At 38.6% G+C, this 23,183-nt stretch overlaps 1 protein-coding gene across 1 annotated transcript in view; it reads left to right on the forward strand.

Annotated features, from left to right (window-relative positions):
- COL25A1 (collagen, type XXV, alpha 1) overlaps positions 1-23,183 on the forward strand; it is a 668,242-nt gene that overhangs the window by 590,211 nt on the left and 54,848 nt on the right. Inside the window, exons 20-23 of the mRNA XM_006869318.1 lie at positions 5,876-5,944; positions 6,717-6,761; positions 15,783-15,827; positions 17,179-17,256. Of these exons, the coding sequence (XP_006869380.1) occupies positions 5,876-5,944; positions 6,717-6,761; positions 15,783-15,827; positions 17,179-17,256 (237 nt within the window). The remainder of the gene's footprint in view (positions 1-5,875; positions 5,945-6,716; positions 6,762-15,782; positions 15,828-17,178; positions 17,257-23,183) is intronic.

A 23,183-nucleotide genomic window follows, 5' to 3' on the forward strand; every position in this document is an offset into this window, starting at 1 on the left:
GACATAAAAAGGCAAGGCTCTCGTGAGGGAGCTTTATTCATGACAGGCTCATGAATCAAAGAAATGCTAAATTAGATCAAACCACATTATTTCATTTTTAAACCACAATAGTCTTCACCTCAGTGTGGATTACATTCACCAGAAATAAGGGAGAGATGCTTTCCAAGAGCCAGAGAAATATGTCCATGGTCCATTCTAACAGAGGGGTCCTCATTTCTGCTGGTCAAGTGAAAATAACTCCAATCATAGCAAATGGAAACTATGTGTGGCCTAAGGATGACTGAAACATGGTTGAATTGTGGATAATTACTACGTAAAAGCAATGTCTTTTTCATATAATCAGTAGCATCACTGGGGGGCAGGTACAGAAACTACAGAATGAACCAAGTGATATTGTCAGAGGGGTGACACAAAACTGAATGCCTATAAAATTTTAGTGCAGTGTTTCAGCAGAAATTTATTATTGTTTACCAAAATATCCCTGTAGTTAAGTACAACAGCAAAAACATTATTGTGAGCTCAGCTTGCATGTATCAATATTTCTACAAGGCTAAAACTTGATACTAATTTACTTTTTGAACCTTCTAATGTTCTTGTAAGAATTATCTATTACCCAATTACAGTTGAATCCTGGTTTCATTGGTGTGTGCTACAAACACAGGCTGTTGTTTTTTCTATTGTATTCAGTTCTATGTTGTTGTTGTTGTTATGTGCCGTGGAGTCGGTTCCTACTCATAGCGACCCTGCACAGGGTTTCCAAGGCTGTTAATCTTTACGGGAGCAGAACGCCTCATTTTTCTCCCGCGGAACCGCTGGTAGTTTTGAACTGCTGACCTTACGGTTCGCAGCCCGATTCGTAACCGCTACACTACCAGAGCTCTATATTCAGTTCTACAGAGTCACTGATATTGTCAATTTTTCTGGTGTTTTAGCTACAGTGTTGTGGTAATTAGTTTTTGTGGCCTATATCAATTTTTTTTTTGGTGAATAAAATAGAAATTATAAAAGAAAAGGAGGAAAATAAAAGACTTCTGCTGTTAATAATACGGTTGTAGATAATAATGTTGTAGTTCAGTGTAGAAAAATTTTACATAACAATTCTCTTGTTAGTACTCATAGAATCACTACTCATCTGTCAGTTTTTCATACAGTAGTGACTTGTATGTTTCTGTAAGGCTAGAAGATATACCATCGAAATGGTGTTTTAAATTCCATTAGAGTCACCCATGGTGGGCAGGTTTTAGCGGAGCTTCCAAACTAACATAGACTGGAAAGAAGAGGCGGTCCATTTCTGAATGATTAGCCACTGAAAACCTTAGGAGTAACAGCAGAACATTGTCTGATACCTTGCCAGAAGATGGGCCCCTCAGGTTGGAAGGCACTCAAAATACGACTGGGGAAGAGCTACCTCCTAGAAATAGAGTAGACATTAATGACATAGATGGAGCAAAGCTTTCAACACCTACATTTGTTGATGGGGCCCAACTCAAAATGAATCAGAAACAGATACAAACATTTATTAATAATCAGAGCATGGAAAGTATGAAGTATGAATCAAAGAAAATTAGAAGTCATCAAAAATGAGACACATAAAGGTCAATATGCTAGGCATTAGGGAGTTCAGATGGACTGGTATTGGCAATTTTGAATCATACAATTATATAATTTACAATGCTAGAAATGACAAATTGGAGAGGAATGGCATCACATTTATTGTCAAAAGATCATTTCAAGGTCTATCTTGAAGTACAATTCTGTCTGTGATAGGATAATATTCATAGTCCTACAAGAAGATCAGTTTCAACAGAATTTGAAAATCATCAAACAATTGTCATTAATATCACATACAAGTAAAATTTTGCTGAAGATAATTCGAAAACAGTCATAGCAATATATCAACAAGGAGCTACCAGAAATTCAAGCTGGATTCAGAAGAGGATGGGGAAAGAGGACTATCATTGCTGATGTTAGACAGATCTTGCTAAGAGCAGAGAATACCAATAATATGTTCACTTGTGTTTTATTGACTATGCAAAGTCTTTCTACTATGTGGTGGATCATAACAAACTCTTGATAACATTGAAAAAAAATGGGTGTTCCAACACACTTAATTCTACTCATGAGGGACCTGTATATAGACCAAGAGGCAGTTGTTTAAAAAAAAAAAAAAGGAGGAGGTGGGGGGTGGGAAATACTGAAAGATTTAAAATCAGGAAAGGTATGTGGCAGAGTTGTATCTTTCACCATACTTATTCCATCTATATGCTGAGCAAATAATACAAGGAGGTGGATGATATGAAGAAGGATATGGTATCAGGATTGTTACTTGTCTTTATTGGATTGGAAGAAGGCTCATTAACAGCCAACAATATGCAGACGCCACAACCTTGCTTGCTGAAAGTGAAGAGGACTTCAAACACTTGCTCATGAAGATCAAAGAATACAGCTTTCATTATGAATACCAACTCAATTGTAAAGAAAACAAAAATCCTCACAACTGGACCAATAAATAACATCATAATAAATGAAGAAAAGATTGAAGTTATCAATGATTTCATTTTACTTGGATCCACAATCAGTGCTCTTACAATCAGTAGTCAAGAAATCAAACTACATATTGCATTGGGTAAATCTGCTGCAAAAGGACCTCTTTAGCATGTTAAAGATCAAATATGTCACTTTGAAGACTAAGGTGAGCTTAAACCAAGCCATGGTACTTTCGGTCACCTCATATGCATGTGAAAGCTGGACACTGAATAAGGAAGACTATAAAAGAACTGATACATTTTAATTTTCTTGGAGAATATTAAATGGACTGCCAAAAGAACAAACAACTCTATCTTGGGAGAAGTACAGCCAGAATGGTCCTTAGAAGCCAGGATGGCAAGACTTCATCTCTCATATTTTGGCCATGTTATCAGAAGGAAGCAGTTCCTGGAGAAGGACATCATGTTTGCAAGATCCCCAGTGAGATGGATTGACACAGTGGCAGCAATGATGGGCTCAAACATAACAATTGTGAAGGTGGCTCAGGACAGGACAGTGTTTCATTCTGTTGTGCATAAAGTCACTGTGATTTAGAACGGACTCAACAGCACCTAACAACAATATTCATGTCCTCTAAGAAATAGTATAGTTAAGCAGTTTATAACTATACATACTTGTTATATTATTTTTTATGATTAAAATTGATGATAAATATTGCTTAGGATTCTGTGAGGTCTCCTGCAAGAGGAATACATGGGGGTGGGGGTGGGGGCGTACCATGAGTTACTGCACTGGTTGACTGGAACAATAGTGATACCATTGAATATTATGAGCCATCAGACTTATTAACAAAGTATGAGGAATGCTTGATTTAGTCTGCGGAGATTCACACAAAAAAATATACTTTGTGGAATAAAAGCAAAGAGAGAGAGAAAGAGAAAATGGAAGCGTACATAAGAATAGAGGAACTGTGATATTGTTGTTATTGTTGTTATGTGCCATGGAGTCTGTTCCAACACATAGCGACCCTGTATAGGGTTTCCAAGGCTGTAAATCTTGACGGGAGCAGAAAGCCTCATCTTTCTCACACGGAACAGCTGGTCGTTTGTTCATTTCTAACTGCTGACCTTGCGGTTCGCAGCCTGATTTGTATCTACTAAGCTACCAGAACTCCTTTTAGAGCCTGGTAAAAGATGGAAGGCAGCCTCCTGAAGAGCACTGTGCACAGAAAGGGATTGGTGTCGGGGCGAATCTAGTATGAACAAGATTTAAAACTAGGGTGGCCATTTTATTTGCTAAACAAAAAAAGAAACGTATAAGATGAGAGTAGAGTTCATGCCTAAGTATGTCATCTTTGATTGATTTTAAACTCTGCAGCACCTTTCCCACCTCCCCTACAAAACCACCAAGGCATGCCAATGTGGACAAGATAGAGACAAAGATGAAGGACCTCATCACTCACCACTGAAGCAATCTTACTTCCTTCTCCTTTTTGAAAATGAATCCATTCCTTCAATGCAGAGAGTGCCTGTCTCTTCCATAAACATACCATCATTAACCTGAATTTCAAACCTGTTGAATTGTTGTAATTCTACCCATTATGCATATGGAGTCCTGGTGTGTCACTGTGTTTTAATGCGCTGGACTGCAAAGTCTGTTTGAATCACTAGGTTGGTGGTTCAAGCTCACCACCTGCTCCTCAGAGTCTCTATGGGTTGGAACCGACTTGACAGCATTTAGCAACAGCACCCATCATGCAAGAAGCTAGACATATCCTACACTGTGGTTAGGTGTAAAATGTAAAATGTTACCAAGTTCCAGGAGGCAATTTTTCAAGTCTTTAAAATGCTAGTACTTTTGACCTAGCATTTCCTTAGCTAGTAATTCCTCTTAAAAAATGATCAGGGATTTGTGTATGAGAACATATATACAAAAAAATTGAAAGTTAAATAAATCAATTGTAAATTATGTGACCTTAGACAAATTACTTAAACTCTCTAAACTCAGTTTCTTCATTTGAGGCCTAACTAGGAGTACTGTAACCACTACGGTTACGGATCGGGCTGCTAACCTCAAGGTCAGCAGTTTGAAACTACCACCATTCAGTGGGAGAAAGATGAGGATTTTTGCTCCTGTAAAGATTTACAGCCTCGGAAACCCTGTGCAGGGTCGCTATCAGTCAGAACCGACTTCACAGTACTTAACAACAATAACTGTAGGATAAGCACTAGAATGCTAACCACAGGGTTGGCAGTTCAAACCCACCAGCCACTCTACAGGAGAAAGATAAGACTTTCTGCTCCTGTAGGGTCACTGTGAGTGGAAACCATCTCAATGGCACTTAACAACAACAACAATTGCTTTTAAAGTTTTTGTGCATTTTCTGTTCTCATCAATAGTACAGCAATAGTTCCAGAAAAATCCTACGCATCCTTTAGGGAAGTGCCTGGTTGATGCAAACAGTTAACATGCTTGGCTGTTACTCAAAACATTGGAGATCCCAGCCCATCCAGATGTGCTTAAGGCAAAATCCTGGAGATCTACTTTGTTCCTGAAAATCCTATAGAGTCCAGTTCTACTCTGACACATGTGAGGATGCCGTAAGTCAGACTCCACTTGACCATGACTGTTTTTCCATCATTCAGGGAGTCACTTGGGTCTTCCCTCCATGGGCCAATCTGGATAATATAAGCTTTTCTCTTCTCTCACCTATGGCAACCTTACAGTATTCTTTAAATCTGGACTGTTTTGTTCATGTGGTTCTTATCTAATTACCATTAGCTCCTTGAATGCAGCTCCAGATAACAGGAATGTAAAAAAAAGATGTCACACCTATGTGGGTATCATCACTCCAACCTCTTTATGTTGATAAATTATGAGATTAGTACAATAATTTTCTACATTTTACAGAGGAAAATGAGGCTTGTAGAACTTAACTAACTTGCTCCAACCACAGAACTGGCAAATAGCAGAGCCAGAAAATAAAATCCAGGAAGTCTGATTACAAAATCTGTGGTTTTATCACTTCGTCACACACTTTGCAGTGGTAATTAAAACATGACCGCAGAATGAAAATATGTGTTGGTTCCTGTCTTGCTGATTGATGCCCTTTATCAATGTCCTTTAAAGGTCTTTCTTTATACCAACATAGATATATGACAGTCATTTACCAAACCATTTCCTTATCGATAAAATGGAACAAGAAGACTAACTTTGCATAGGTGTTGTGATAAACAAATGAGATAATGCATGTTGAGATATTAATCCAGTTCTGGGAACGTGGTAAATAAATGTTAATTCTTTGTTTCTTGGCTTAATTTAACTCCTTAATTAACTTGTAGGGACTACTCTGGTGGTTACTATTTACATGTTATACCATTTGTGACAGGGCGAACGTGGGGAGGCAGGACCTCCAGGAAGAGGAGAGCGAGGGGAACCTGGATCCCCTGGACCAAAGGTCAGTTGTTCTTATACTGGAAAATAACTTTCTGTGATCTGGAATGTGTGCCACTTGCTTTAAAACAAGAAACTAAAATTAAATTCCTGAAAAGGTATTAAACCATCAGAAAAACAAATATTCTATTGAAATGTACACCAATTGGTTAGTTTAAAAAATGATTTCACCATTCAATATTTCCAACTTGCTTAGTGCTCTTACTTAGATGAACAAATTTAATAATGCATTCAAATATTGTCCTGTTAACACTTGATCACATGGTGCGTTTTAAAACTGAGGAAACTGTTGATAATATCCTGTTTATGGTAACTTGCTGCGTAACACCTTGAAAATATTAGAGCTAAGGATTTATTTGACTGTTCAATCTTTATTCATCTGAACTTCCTGCAAACTAATGTGGTAACACTTTATTTTAATAATCCGTCCTAGAGACACAGGAAATGATTTACTCTTTGATGAAAAGGAGATTTATGCAGACAACCATTGTGGGACTATTGAGAATGATACAAAAAACCTCTCTCTCATCCCCTGATGGAAGGGCAGTCTTCAGAATTAGAAGAGAGTGAAGGCTGTTGGGAAAACTAGGCCATGGGCTAATAATACATTGATGATACTTATTATATTGTAATAACCAATAGAGCCATATTTTCAGGCAGTTAAAATAAAGTGTTTCCATTTTTCTTCATTATTCTGAGTCACTGCTAATTTCTTTTTTTTTCTGTTCTTATCTCCTGCTATTTCTCTTTTCCATCTTCATATTCTTCTGTAATAGGGGAAACAAGGTGAATCAGGAACTAGAGGCCCAAAGGGGTCCAAGGTCAGTAACAAAACTGGGTGATCATTTTAATGTTCTGTGAGGCCGTCAAAAGCTGTGTGTTCACAGAAAAACATTTTGTAGATTAAATTCTTCAGTACATTGGCATTATAATAATTTCATTCTTATGGTGGTATCTCAAAACAATTGGTTTGTTCCATCCTGTTTGGCTTATAGTGTTCTTGAACTTCAGACTAATCTTTAAGAGAAGTAGTATTTCCTGTTGTAGAAAAATTACTTCTTCTTTGGGAAAAAAAATTAGTATTTTTTTCTATTTAAATTGTGTATTATATAATCACATATTTTTATTTCCTGGCTATTGACTCCTTTCATTGTATTCAAATTTTATCATTAAATGAAATCATATATATATATATACATGCATGTTGTTAGTAGAACATGTTATTTAAAATTATGATAGCTAATAACATGAGGTCCTGGTGTGGCATTATAGGATAAGCACTGGATTGCAAACCACCAGGTTGGTGGCTCAAATACACCAGCCGCTCCTGGGAACCCTGAATAGGGTTGTTGTAAGTCAGAACCAACTCAACAGCATTTAACAACACAACAACAATAACATGAAAAAATGGATATATAAATTATGTAAACAGAGAGCGTTTATTAATTCTGCAGTTCATAGTGAATTTCATTATTATGCTCACTGTTATTAGCATACATGTGGATAGAAAAAATTATAATCCTTTTTCCTGCTATATTTACTGTTACCTACCCAGTTTATAGGAATGCAGGTAAGTCAAAAAGTATTGCTACAAAATCATAGAAACTTTTTTAAGATAAAAGGTCAAACTGTGAAGCTGTTCAGGAACAAAAAGAAGTCCGAAGGGGCAAGATCAGGGGTGTAGGATGGATAGGGGAAGGCTTCCTAACAAAATTCTCACAGGACAGTCCTTGTTACCTTTGAAGAATAAGCATGTCATGATGGAAAAAAAAAATAGTCCTCAGTGAAACTTTTCTGGTCTTTTTCTCACCAATACAGTTTTCTGTTCTCTTAAAATGTCTTCATATCAAGCCCCCATGATTGTCCTGGGTCCTTTGGAAAGATCAACCAAGATTATCCTCTTTGAAATCATAGAAAACAGTCACAATAACCTTCTGCTTTTGACTTCTCTGCATTTAATGTAACCGGCACAGCTGAGCCTCTTTGAAGCCACTGTTTTAATTGAACCTTGTTGTTTGGAAGCCACCTTAACAAGACTAAGACAAGTATATTAGTAAGAGGACTTTCTGTAGTCATCCACTGATCACAGTTATGGTAATTAGGTGCCATCAAGTCAGTTCCAATTCATTGCAACTCTGTGTTGTTGTTGTTGTTAAGTGCCTACAGAACAAAACACTGTCTAGTCCGGAGTCATTTGTATTGGTTGATAAAGTCATTGCGTCAATCATCTGACTGATGTTGTTGTTGTTGTTGTTAAGTGCCATCGAGTCAGGTCCGACCCATAGCGACCCTGTACAGGGTTTCCGAGGGTGTTGTAAATCTTTACCGGAGTAGAAACCCTCATCTTTCTCCAGCGGAGCGACTGGTAGTTTCGAACCGCTGACCTTAAGGTTCGCAGCCCGATTCGTAACCACTACGCTACCAGAGCTCCTTTCTTTTTCAATGACACTGTACTTTACCAAGCATGATGTCCTTATCCAGGAAGTGGTCTGCCCTTATAACATGTCCAAAGTACATGAGATGAAGTCTCAATATCCTTGTTTCAAAGGAACCTTCTGGCTTTACTTCTACCAAGGCAGGTTACTTTGTTCGTCTTGCAGTCCATAGTATTTTCTGTATTCTTCACCACCATCATAATTCACATGCATCAATTTTTCTCTGGTCTTCCTTATTCATTGTCCAGCTTTCACATGCATATGAGGCAATTGGAAATACCATGTCTTGGGTCAGATGCACCTTATTCCTCAAAGTAACATCTTTCTTCTTTAACACTTTAAAGTGTTAAAGAGATCTTTTGTAGCAGATTTGCCCAATAGAATATGGCATTTGATTTCTTGAGTGCTACTTCCATGTGCATTGATTGTGGATCCAAGTAAAATGAAATCCTTTGCAACTTTAATTTTTTAGTTTTTTTTTTTGCTGTTGATTATGATGTTATTTATTGGTCTCATTGGAAGAATTTTCATTTGCTTTACACTGAACTGTAATCCATACTGATGGCTGTAGTCTTTAATCTGTATCAATAAGTGTTTCAAATCCTCTTAACTTTCAGCAAGCAATGTTGTATCATCTGTATATCAGAGGCTATTGATTAGCCTTTCTCCATCCTGATGCCCTGTTATTCATATGGTCAGAAGGTTTCTTAGCTTATTTACTAAGCATACAGAAAGAATGAAAATGGCAAAAGGATACAACCTTGACACACACCTTTTCTGATTTTAAAACAATCGGTGTTCCCTTGTTCTGTTTGAACAACTGCCTCTTGTTCCATGTACATGTTCCTCATGAGCACAATTCATTGTTCTGGAATTCCCATTCTCCACAATGGTATACATAGTTTACCATGATCCACACAATCAATTACCACTGCATAGCTAGAAAAGCACAAGTAAACATGTTTATGGTATTCTTGTCTTTCACCCTTCTGACATCAGCAATAATATCCCTCATTTCACAACTCTTTCTGAATCCAGCTTGAATTTCTGGCAATATACTGCTGCAACTGTTTTCTAACATTTTCAGCAAAATGTTACTTGCATCTGATATTAATGATATTGTTCGACAATTTTTACATTCTCTCAGGTCATATTTCTTCCAGTAGGCTGGTCAAGTCTTCCAAATTTCTTGGCATAGACCAATAAGTGATTCTAGCACTGAATCAGCTTGTTGAAACTGGTGTTCTGTCAATTCCTGGAATCTTATTTTTTGCCGTTGCCTACAGTTCAGCTTGCTACCATTGGCTCTTGATAAATTGATCCCTCTTTAAATGGTTGTACATCAACCAATTATTTTGGTTATGGCTCCATAGGATCAGCACTGGACTGTGAACCACAAGGTTGGCAGTTCAAATCCACCGGCTGCTCCTCAGAAACTCCATACAGGGTCACTATGAGTGTTTTTCTTTCATCTTGCTACATTGTCCAATATATTGCCCATCGAATCACACCACATTGCAAGTTGAGATTTCAATATTTCTTCAATTCTTTCAGCTTGAGTAATGTTGAGTGTGTTCTTACCTTTTGGTTTTCTAACTTCACGTCTTCTCAAATTACCCGTTAATATTTTCTGCTCAGCTCTTTTAATTCATCAGTTCTTCCTATCGCTTTAACTTCTCTTCATTCAAAAAGCAAGTTTCAGAGTCTCTTCAGGTGCCCAATTTGGTCTTTTCTGTCTTTACTGTCTTTTTAATGACCTTTTGTCTTCTTCAAATATGATGTTCTTCATGTCATCCCACATTTTGTCTGGTCTTCAGTCATTAGTGTTCAATGCATCAAATCTATTCTTGAGAAGGTCTCTTCAGGTTATATTTTGCTCTTATGCACATGTTTTAATTATTTTCAGCTTCAAACTGAAATTGCATATGTGTAATTGATGGTCTGTTCCACAGCCATCACCTGACTTTTTTGTTGGTGATATTGAGTTCTCCCTGCCCCCATGGTCTCTCTCCACAGATGTAGTCAATTTGATACCTGTGTATTCCATCTCATGAGGTTTCATATGCATAGTTGCTATTAATGTTGTTGAAAAAAATATTTGCAATGATTGAGCTGTTTTTGCAAATTGTATCATGTCATCTCTGATGTTATTTCTATCACCAAGGCCACATTTTCCTACCAATGGTCCTTCCTCTTTGCAACAACTTTCACATTTCAATCACCAGTAATTACCAATGCATCTTGGTTGCATGTTTGATCAATTCAGACTGAAGAAGTTGGTAGAATCCTTCAGTTTCATCATCATTGGCTTTAGTTTTCTATACTGAAACTGATTAACAGTCATTTTAACTGGTCTTTCTGCTGGGAATATGCATATAATTCTATCACTGTCAGCATTGTACTTCAAGATAGATCTTGAAATATTCTTTTAGTGGATGAATATAATACTATTCCCCTTCAATTTGTCATTCCCAGCAGAGTAAACCATCTGATTGTTTCACAATGGCCAATACCTGTCCATTACAACTCACTAAAACTAACAGGGAATTAATTGTTATGCATTCCGTTTCATTTCCAGTTTTCCTATATTCATACTTTGTCCATTCCACATTCCAATTATTAATGGATATTTTTTTCTGTACTGTTGACTTTCATGTTGTTGTTGTTTATTTATTATGTTTTTAATGTTTTATTGTGACTTATGTGATAGTTTACATGGGAGAACATTAGCTTTACATTCATCCTATCATATATCATTTCATTGCCATGGTTGCAATCCCCTCCATGTATCATCAATGAATCAAAGGATATACCCTACAAGCCTACCCCTTGGTCATCAGCACACAGCCCCTCTCCCTCTCTGGGTCTAGAGTCCTGAGATGCTCCATCTTTCCACATCATCATCTCTGCCTCCATCTCAGGCATCACTGCTTCTCTGGGTAGGGTCCCGCTCTCCGCTCTTCTCCCTTGATGGTTACAGGGACCTCCACTCCTGAACTGCAAAGTCAGTTACTCCCCTCCTTTTGCTACAAAACGTCTGCCTTTACATTTCCAACCCTCGCAGTCAGTCCTAATAATAATTATTCACTATTGTATCACAAGAGACCTATCCACATCTCCTTTCATCAGCCCCACACAAACAGATTGGATATTATTCAGTGGAGATTCTACCTTCTTCCACGCCCTCTGGATCTAGGCTCCCTCTTGTAAGCTTGTAAGCCAGTCACTTCTTGACTTTGTAGTCCCCTCATTTTGGGTAGTCAATGTCCAAGTTGCCCATCCCTGTCTACTCTGTGTATGGAGGGAGTGGGAATGATCCAGGTTTTTTCCCTCTTATGAGCTATTGCATCCATAGGTGTAGGTCAAGTTCATCAAATTGTGTTAGATTATTCTTTTACTCCTCTTCTTTCTTCTAGTTGAGCTCTGATCATCCAGTCATTGAAGCCAGGTCAAGTGGGTATTATCTGCAAGTGTGGGTATTCTTATGCATATGCTCTCTCTTATCAACTGGACGCTTCACTCTCCACTCTAGTCCTCTGTGGCTATGTCACTGACTCTGGGCCCAAGAGTCCCCAGGTCTTGCAGCACTGCTGGCCAACCAGGTCTCTACATGGGTTCACAGGAGTCTATTGAACATTGTTGGGCTTAGCTTGCAGCTTCATTGCTGTTTTTCCCTCATTTCCCCTTATCGGTGATGATGAACGGAGTCACCAGTCAGAGCGCATGTTTACTTGTGTGTTCCCATTGAGTCTTAGTTTTGCAAGGGGGTTTTCCCTGAGGGGACCTGACCACTTGCCTTGATGTCTCCTGGGTGAGCAACTTGCTTGTTCTAGTAGTAATCACTCAGGCTGCCTTTATTGTTTTGTATTTTTCCTGTTGGTCTTTCTTTCAAGAAGTATCGTCTGTCTTCTAGCTGCTCCAGGCTGGTCTGCTTGTCCTTTCAAGTGGAAATTTCCCACCTCAGAAGATTCTGGATGGGGTTCAGGATTCCCCCTATGGTCTTATGTAATGCAGAGGTACACAGGAAGCCTCCTTCACTGGAGCTCTGGTAACGTAGTGGTTACAAATCAGGCTGCGAACCTTAAAGTTAGCAGTTTGAAACTACCAGCCACTCTGCTTTCTGCTCCCATAGAGATTTACAGCCTTGAAAACCCTGTACCAGGGTCTCTATGGGTCAGTACCGACTCGACAGCACTTAACAACAACAACAACAATCAGTTATAGGAAGAAGATGGACTTACAAGCTTTCTCTCCCCCTCAAGTGTCTATTTTATAATGGTATGCCAACATTCTTATCAATGGAGAAAAGATTGAACTTGTCAAGGACTTCATTCTTTTTGGATCAACTATCAACACTCGTGGAAGTAGCAGTCAAGAGATCAGACGACGTATTGCACTGGACAAATCTGCTGCACAGGAACTTTTTAAAGTATTGAAGAGCAGAGATGTCAGCTTGAGGACTAAGGTGCGCCTGACCCAGGCCATGGTGTTTTCAATAGCCTCATATGGATGCGAAAGCTGGACAGTGAGTAAGGAAGATCATAGAAGAATTGATGCCTTTGAGTTGTGGTGTTGGAGGAGAATACTGAAAGTGCCATGGACTGCCAAAAGAACCAATAGATCTGTTTTGGAAGAAGTACAGCCAGAGTGCTCCTTGGAGGCCGGGATGGCTAAGCTTCGTCTCTCCTATTTTGGACATATTGTCTGGAGGAAACAATCGTTGGAGAAGGATGTCATGCTGGGTAGGGTGGAGGGTCAGAGAAAAAGAGGAAGACCCCAACGAGATGGATCAGCCAGGTGGCATCATTGATGGCATCAAGTGTGGCAGCGGTAGTGAGATTGGCCCAGGATTGGACATTGTTTCGTTCTGCTGTGCATGGGGTCGCTATGAGTCGGTTCCGACTCGATGGCACCTGACAACAACAACATGCCAGGGAAACCAAGTTTCAAAAGACAGCCAAGCATCTTAACATTATTTCCTCCTTTTGCCCATTCCAACCATGTCTCAATCCCTATATCCCTTAGCCCTATTGTTCCAAGGTTGTGCATACATCATTATTTACCTCTATCCCGCTTAGCCCATGCAAACCTGCCTAATTGTTTTCCAATCCACCTTGTTCTTCTATTCCCCTCTTCCTTCTTGAGTATTGCCCCCCTCTCTAGCACCCAAACTATCCTGTGTCCATTCCCTACCCTGTGCACCACCTTCCTCTCCCTCCCCTCACCTTACCACACCCCTGCATCCATGTAACCAGCAAAGAATCCCCTTCCACCCCCCTTTAGTATGGGTTCTTTTTCTTAGTCTTTTACAGTAGTGGTCCTATGCAGTATTTCTCCTTTTGTGATTGATTAATTTCACTCAACATAATGTCTTCAAGGTTCATCCATGTTATGTGATAACTTACAGGCAATACTTTTTGACTTATTCTTTAATGTAGTCTGACACACAGACTTGGAACTAGGAACTTGCTCACCTCTACAACTGTGTGAACTATTTTCTTGATGTAAATCTCTCTGTGTGTATCTCTCTCTATATATATATAAAAATATACAATATATATGTTGTTGTAAAATGCCGTCAAGTCAGTTCTGACTCATAGCCAACCCTGTGTAGGGTTTCTGAGGAGCAGCTGGTGGGTGTGAACTGCCGACTTTGTGGTCCATAATCCACACTGGTTTTGCTTCTCTAGAGAACCTAGGCTAAGACAGCAGTAGACATAGAAAAAAATAATAAAAATTATATGAATTCCATATAGAAAATGGGCTCTATAAATTTAAAGGAGTTTTAAAGAACCTTCAGATCTACACAAATTAAAGCTTCTTTTCAAAATTTTTGAATTCGATTCCTAAGAATTTTGCATGTTCTTAGAGCCAGGCAAGTACAATTTGGGGTTTGAACTATTCCTGGTATCTCTCTAGCCATAAATGGATCTTCGGAGATTCTCATATTGAACTGAGAAAGAAACCTACATAGGGCCTTTAGTCCTGCCAACCTGTTCTAGCTACTTTCTGTATACTCCCACACTTTCTGAGTAAAATACAGTTATTAACTGGGGAGTGCTTTGGTTCTGTAGGATAAACACTGAACTGTGAACCACAAGGTCGGTAGTTCAAGTCTGCTACTTTCTGCTGCCACAAAGATTTTTTGTTGTTGTTGTTAAGTGCCATCGTGTTGATTCTGACCCATAGCGATCCTATATAGGGTTTCAGCCTTGGAAACCCTGTACAGGGTCGCTATGAATCAGAACTGACTGCATGACGCTTGCCAACAGCAGCATTAACTGAAAGGCTAGTGCCTCAAATGCACCCAGAGGTGCGTTAGAAGAGATGCCTTATTAATGGAAAATCAGCCATTGGGAACCCTGTGGAGCAGAGTCCCATTGGCACATGTGGAGTCATCGTGAGTCAGAATTAATTCAATACCAACTTTTGTGTTTTAAATATGAACTTTTTTTCAGTCACCATCTTTGAGGGACACCTAGCCACCAACCTTTCCCTTTTAATTTTCCATAGAAATCTCCAATCGTTCCCTGTCCTAATTATCCATACTCTTTGGCTCAGACAGCAATTGTTTCAGGTTGTGCCTCAGTTTTCTCATCTTTATTTAAGTTGCAGTATAATATTAGCAACATCAAAGGGTTGTGAGTAGTAAATGGCTAAAGACAGGCAGGTAAGCAAAAAAAGAATTGTTACAAAGTCATAGAAAACTTTATTAAACAAAATATTAAAAAGGTGAACCCAATTGCTTCTCTTTCCTCTTCACCCCAGATTTTTTCACTTAAAGCCAAGAACATGACTTAATGTGGAAGATAAAAACTTACTTTAGGGGTCAGAGAAAGCACTTCTTTTGATTTTGAAGATTTCACCAACTGAAAGAGTTGCCATGAACATTGTTGTTCCAAGATTCTCTATTAATTGAGATGGGGAATTTTAAGTCTCCTTAAGTTTCATCTTAAAAAATCATTTGTCATTTCGGTGGTGGTGGTGATGGTAATTTTCCACTTCAGAAGGTTGCATTAAAGGCATTGCTATAGAGTATAGAGGAGTCCTGGTGTGATGCTGTAGGATATAAACAGACCCACCAGTTGCCCCTTAGAAACCCTGTGTTGTTGTTAAGTGCCATCAAGTTGATTCCAACCCATAGTGACCCTGTATAGGGTTTTTGAGGAGTGGTTGGTGAGTTTGCACCACTGATCTTACAGTTCAAACTGACGTTTCAGCTGAGAACTTATCCTACAGTGCCATACCTGGTCTCCCAGAAATCCTACAGAGGGTTCCTGTGAGTCAGACCTGACTCAACAATGCATAACAACAACAATAGGGTATAAATGCATTCTTAGATTCGAGAACATTCTAGACTTTGGGGTTCACTACTAATCAGTGTTTTTCTCTTTTCACTGGGGAAAGGGTGATCGTGGAGACAAAGGAGACTCTGGAGCTCTGGGACCAAAGGTGAGTATGTCTTCCATCTAAGCTTTTGTTCCCCCAGTTCCCAACAAGTCTACTGTGTTACTGTTCCCTAAGAACAACCCAATAATAGCATTCGGAGCAAGCTACTATATTTCTGCTTTCTTGACCCTTTTCTTTTTACTTTTTTGCTTCTGTCACTGGCAACAATGAATGTGGAGATCCTAACACATAAAAGAAACCTTAAGCTCGCCCTCTATCTACTTTCCCTCTGCTCAATGAGCAATATCAAGTCTATAGCCATCCGGCTAAAATAGAATTTTCCAATTTTTAATTAATCCAATTATAAAAGAAAGAAATAACCCATATGTTCAGAGCCTTTTCTAAAAACAGACAGGGATTTAGGGCATGAGTAATGGAAAATAAATGGTGGAGAGCTAATGAGTAGGGTAAAACTTTTAAAAGAAATACTTTTATATATGCTCCTTTCTGTTCTCTAAAAGTAAAATTTAGTGTATCTTTACTAGGATCATATTCCTGTTGAGAAAGCCTAGCATTTCCTGCCAAACAGTGTTCTTTGTCTTCTTAAAGGAGTTTGTTGTTGGTTGCCGTTGAGCCAGTTCTGACTCACAGGGGGACCCCGTGTGTGAAGAGTAGAACTCCTCCATAGGGTTTTCTAGACAATGACCTCTCCAAAGCAGATTGCCAAACCTGTTTTCTGAGGCACTTCTTGGGTAGCTTCAAATCTCCAACCTTTAGGCTAGTGCTCTGGTGCTTCACCACTTGTGCCACCAGGAACCATGACTAAGAAATTTGTGAGGTGTAGATGAAGAGACAGTGGTTAGGATTTGCTTTAATAAATATTGTTGTTGTTGTTAAGTACCATGGAGTCGGTTCTGACTCATAGTGACCCTGCACAGGGTTTCCGAGGCTGTAAATCATTACAGGAGCAAAAATCCTCATCTTTCTCCCACGGAACGGCTGGTAGTTTCGAACTGCCAATCTTAAGGTTAGCAGCCCGGCTCATAGCCACTATGCCACCATAGCTCCTTTTAATAAATATATTAATAAATATAAATCATGCCAATAAAATTTTGCAAGTCAGATTAGTCTATTTTTTATAATTTTCAGAAAGCAGCTACTAAAACTTAGGCATACCTTTCTTCTGAAATGTCATACATTTGACCTATTACAAATGGAAAGTTAGAAGTGGTATGCTTTCTTTGAAATAAGAACACAATTTGAACAAGTTTATTCTAAAATGCAGTTGGCCCTTGGTAAGGAAGCCACGATCACAGAGAGCTGCAAGTGGCTATTTCTGTTTTTTTGTCCTAGTCCCCTCGGTACTCATAAATCATTCTAACGCTGGTCATTTTTCCTGGGTTGATTTTCATAGGGTCCACCTGGTCAGAAAGGGGATCAAGGAGCCACTGAGATCATAGACTACAATGGCAATCTCCATGAAGCCTTACAGGCAAGTGACTGCTCTTCTCCCTGACAGAGTGGCATTGATGAGCCTCTGTGTAATGGGGATAAGTGTTAGCCTCACCCCCTCTGATCGCTAAGGACTCCATTGTGCAAATCATACCTTTTCCCTGGTCTTCTGATTCCAACCTTTTCTCCCTGCCCCAGTTTATCCTCGCCATTTAATAGCATTTTCAGTCTCTCCTTTTCAACAAGCTCTTTCCTTCTTAGCTTCAAATATGTTTACACTTTGTGTTAGTTGGGCCAAGCTTTGTCTCTTTGCTTGGACAGAGAGCTTAGCAAAGCAAGTAAATACGATGAAGAGCAGATGCTGGAATTAGAGCAGTCTGGGTTCAAAACTCAGCTCTCTGGCTTATTGAATGTGTAACCTGGGAAAATTATTTCAATTCTCTGTGACTCAGTTTTCTCATCTGTATATTTAAGTTACAGTATAATACTAGCAGCCTCAAAGGGTTGTGAGTAGTAAATGGCTAAAGGTATGAGGGTAAGTAAAAAAGAACTGATACAAAATCATAGAAAGTTTATTAAAATAATAGAAATGTGAAGCCATTGTTTCTTAATATGTTTTCCATATAGGAGGCTAGATCCTTGAATATATCCTCTGTAGAGAAGTGTAGACACTTCTGAAGGCATTGTTTCCATCTCTCCTGACTCTTCCATGAATAATGCTGTACTCCTTGATTTATACCACATCCACAGCACTTAGCAACAACAACAACAAATGGCAGTTTGGGCATCCTCAAAGAATTCAAACCATGTTTCTCTTAAATACTCTTTGCATTGTAGGAACAAAAATTAGTCTGAAGGGGAAAAATCAGGTGTATGGGGTAAGGTTTTCCAATGAAATTCTCTTAGGACAGCCCTGGCTACCCTTGAAGAATGTACAGATGCACTGTCTTGATGAAAAACAAAACTCAACACAGCTCTCCTGGCCCTTTTCTCACAAATGCTGTTTTCAATTTTCTTAAAATTTCTTCATAATAACACCCCTGATCTTCTGTATTCTTTCAGAAGATTTATCAAGATTAACCCTTGTTGTTGTTGTTAAGTGCCATCAAGTCATTTCCAACCCAAAGCGACCTTGTATATGGTTTCCGAGAAGCAGCTGCTGAGCTTGAACTGCCAACCTTACAGTTCAAATGGCTTTGCAGTCTGACACATTAACCCACAGCGCCACACCAGGACTCCTAAAACACAACTGCCAGGACCTTCTGAGTTGGCCTCTATACCTTGAATTTCACTGGTCTAGTAGCTGTCCCTCAGAAGCCACTCTTTTGATTGGATGTTTTATTTGAAGGCTCCCTAATGTGTATAACTGAGAACACTTGTCTGTATTCATCTACTAATTGAAGAGATATCTTTAAGCATGCTTTTTTTGGAATAAACCTGTGTGTAAATAGCCTGGAACTCTACCACCAGTACTTGTTTACTTACTCTCACATGCTATGCACTGACAAGCGTGCCTGACACATAGTGAGCCTGAGGTACGCATTTCCTATTACTGCTACAGTGCAATCGTTCTTTCCATTACAGAATCCATTGAGTATGTGGCTTATCTCTGCTGTTCTTGATTCTTATTTATTCTTTCCTTGGTTAGACCCTGATATTCCTCCCTCTATCGTATCTGCTGTACATAGGGTCGCTATGAGTCAGTACCGACTCAATGGCACCTAACAACAACAACAGCGTAGTGGTTACAAATCAGGCTGCTAATCTCACAGTCAGCAGTTCTAAAATACCAGCTGTTCTGTGGGAGAAAGTTGTTGCTTTCTGCTCCCATAAAGATTTATAGCCTCAGAAACCCTATGCAGGGCCACTATGAGTTAGAACCGACTCCACGGCACATCACCACCAACAACCAAACTATCATTCTAAGAAGCCCTGGCAGCAGTACGTTACACAATTGGACTGCTAACTGCAAAATCAGCAGTTCAAATTCACCAACTGCTTCATAGGAGAAAGATAAGGCTTTCTGCTCATGTAAAGATTTATAGCCTCAAAAACCCTACTTCTTGTTGTTAAGTGCCATCGAGTTTATTCTGACCCATAGTGAGCCTGTATATGGTTTCTGAGGAGCAACTGGTAAACTTGAACTGCTGACCTTGTGGTTCAAACTGACTTTGTAGTCTAGTGCATTAACTCACAATACCACACCAGGACTCCCTATGCAGTCTCTATAAGCTGAAACCAGCTTAACAGAACACAACTACCGCCACCACCATCATCATTCTGTTGAAACTGCTTTTACAAAACTCCAAAATAATCTCAAGATCAAACCCATTGTAACCATCATCCTTGACTTTTCTGAAACATTTATACTAACTGCTTTCCCTATTAAGGAGCCCTTAATATCACAGTGAATTATGAACTGGTCTGCTAACCACAAGGTCAACAGTTCTAATCTACCAGTCACTCCATGGGAGAAAGATGAGGCTTTCTGCTCCAGTAAAGATTCACAGCATCAGAAACCCTATACAGGGTCACTATGAGTCAGAACTAACTAGGTGGAAAACAACCACCACCACCACCTCTTTTGTTGTCTTTGATCTTCAACTTTTATTTATTCCAATTTTCTGGTATGACTGATTATCTCGTATTTTGATATTCCCAGTTTCTCAGTCCATCCCCCTAATTTTTATTATCCTGTTAATTGTCTCTACAATTTTCTTTGCATAATCACTTTCTCTGTGTTTCTCCATTCTGTGCTTCCCAAATTATTCATCTCCAGCTCTTACCTGCAGTGGCTTCTGGCTTCCAGACTTTTTCTACTTTGAATGCATCATTACTACCATCAACCTCTACCAATACACACAATTGTAATCATTACTTTTCCTACTCATCAAACAGATGATTGATTTTTCTTAACCAACATATCTCTGTTTGTGATATAATGAATCCTTGAATTTCTTGCGACAGAAACTTTGTTGTTGTTGTTGTTAAGTGCTGTTGAGTCCGTTCCAACCCATAGCAACCCTGTATAGGGTTTTCAAAGAAGCAGCGGTGAGCTTGAACCACCGATGTTGCTGTTCAAACCAACTTTGCAGTCCAGTGCATTAACCCACAAATATTATTCTTGTCCTGCATGCATCCAACACATCTCACCAGATGCTGCTATTTCCTCTTTCAAAGTATTTCTTGAGGTGCTTCATTCTCTGCATTTCCACCACTGGGCCCAGATTCCATTTCATGTGTAAAACTACAACACCTTGACCAATTCTTCTGCCCCTAGTGCCTCATTGCCCTTCTAGTCCAAGCTGTATATCACTTCAAAGCTCCTAAACTATCACAATTTTGAATGTCCTAATCTGCTCAGAAACCTCAACAACCCCCTGTTGTCTACTATATCAAGCCAAAACTTCTCCATCTGACTTTTAAAGCTCTATAATCCTGTCTTTTCTGTGCAGAATTGTTTATTTCTCCACATCACACATTGTCCCCTGGAGTCATCATTTTTTATCATAGTTGTACAAATTCCACCCTTTTTGCCTAAATTTATTCCTTTTCTTCACCCACCTAAATCCTATCCAGCAATCCACTGCTGCCACCCTGATCAGGTCTTCCTTTTAACTCTTTAGCCATTAGCCATCAGTGCCTAATAGTTTAAAAAGCTTAATTGTTTTCAAATTACACAATTGATTTCAGTCTTGCCTCTTACCAGATTGTAAATTTCTCAGTGGAAAGAGACATGTCTTATGCTTATTCTGTATCTCCCAAAGTGCCTAGTATAGATCTGGGTGTATGAATATTAAATACACTGAGAGTGGTAGATGATGATGATATATAACTCACACATACAAACATTTCTTTACCTGAAAGCCAACTATGTTGTTTTAAATCTTCCTCTGTGCCATTTAGATTATTTTTCTGTTATTTGATTTTACTAGCATTATCTAATTATGATAGATGTAATTTCTGTAAGTCCTTTGCTGCCACTAAAAATTTTAAACATTTACTAGCATTAAACCATTTTTACAGAATCCGTCTTCAGCTCAACCTATTTTCTGTTCTTTTCATTCCAGTAAAATGCAAAAAGAAGTATTTTCCTATTTAGAGAAATGTTGTTTAGGCAGTATTTCGGTCAATATCTTAAATTAGTGTTCTTCAGCATAAGTCTAAACAGAAGCTTCTAGGCTGGTCTCAATTTCTAGAAGTAGCTTTCTAAGATGTTTCCTTTCCCAAACTAGTTGATATCTACATATAGAGAGAGACACAGAGACAAAGACCACAAAGTTTTGGTCCCTATTTGTGGCACCGTGGGATAAAGCACTGAATCTCAAGGTTGGTTTGAACACATGGTCAGCGGTGCAAATTCACCAGACGCTCCTCAGAAACCCTATATGGGATTGCTATGAGTCAGAATCAACTCAACAGCACTTAACAATAACAACAAATATGTATAAAGTTTATACTTACAAAATATAGGGATGCTTTAAACTAAATAAATGAAAGCCTAATTTATTAGCAATGTTATAAATTTCTCTCCATGTACTTCCAATGACTTCATTATTCTTGCCACAAATTTTAGGAGGTATCCATTCTCTTATCTCCCCCAAATACTCCAATATTGCTGCCCATTATCTGCAAAATTGTGAAAGAATCTTTTGATCATTCTTTGCATGAACAGAACCAGATAAGTTCAAGTTTGAAGCCTAAAACTGAAATCTCTATTTTGATCTCCCTTCTATTGCTTATTAGCTCATTTTGGGAAGAGTCATTTACTCTATTGATCTCATCTGTAAAATGAAGATGTTATCAGAATGGATTTTTTTTTTTTTTACATGAGTCCATTAAATCTAGTATTAGTACTTTTCGGGTTATATATTTTTTAATGAGAGTCTGAATCTATTTTACTGATGTGCCTAAAAGTACTATACTTTTAAAAAGTTCATCACCTATATCTTAATACTCAAAGATATATGTTCTCTCTTGGTTGTTTTGTTTTGTTTTTTCTTCCTCACCTCAAGTTCTGCATGATGGTAAACCAGCCAATGTCCATCAAAGTCAACTAGTTAGGGTATATGTCTCAAAGATTTCTTATTCTTACAAAAAAGGCTGTGCTTAGAAATGGTGGTGGTTAAGTTCTGTGGAATCAGTTCCGACTCATAGCGACCCTGTACAGAGTTTCTGAGGCTGTCAATCTTTACAGGATCAGAAAGCCTCACCTTTCTCCCATAAGACAGCTGGTAGTTTTGAACTGCTGACCTTGAGGCTAGCAGCTTGATTCACAACCACTATGTTACCAAGCTCCTGTGCTTGTAAATAGTGTATATATTTTCTCCACTTCAAAAATATTGCTTTTTCTCCACTTCAAAAATATTGCTTGTGAATTAGCAGTTTCTAATAAAATCAGTTGGACTCCTGGTGTATGATAAGCACTGGACTGTGAATCACAAGGTCGGCGGTTCAAACCCACCAGGTGATCCTCAGAAACCCTGTAGAGGTTCACTATGAGTCTTTATAAAGTTACTTTAATTTGCTCGTAAAATAACTGGATGGAACCTGCCCTGAACTATTTTCATATCTCACAAACATAGTTATTTAAACTTCATCTGTTAGTTAGTTCCTTTATTATTAATACCGTTCTTTATTATGTAACTCATTATAAAACACATTTTATGTTTAATTTTTAATTTGTATTTACTTTACAAAAAGGCAAACTAGTCTCATGCTCTGGCGGAAAATATGAATTTATCTATAGAGCATGCTGGAAAACTTCAGAGTTCAAGTTTAGAACTGTTTTGCCTTTCTAAGGTTTTATGATTCTGCTTGCTAGTTAAAAATGCAATATGCAATTGGAAGGCAATGATGAAAACAATTATTTCTACTCTGTAATTTTCTAATAGCCTTATTAAATGACTCATCTACATTATAGAAATGAAGAAGTAGCTTTCTCAGAACTATAAATCTAATACTTGC

This window comes from Chrysochloris asiatica, unplaced genomic scaffold (genome assembly GCF_000296735.1).
Source record: "Chrysochloris asiatica unplaced genomic scaffold, ChrAsi1.0 scaffold00129, whole genome shotgun sequence".
In the NCBI taxonomy this organism is placed as follows: Eukaryota; Metazoa; Chordata; class Mammalia; order Afrosoricida; family Chrysochloridae; genus Chrysochloris; species Chrysochloris asiatica.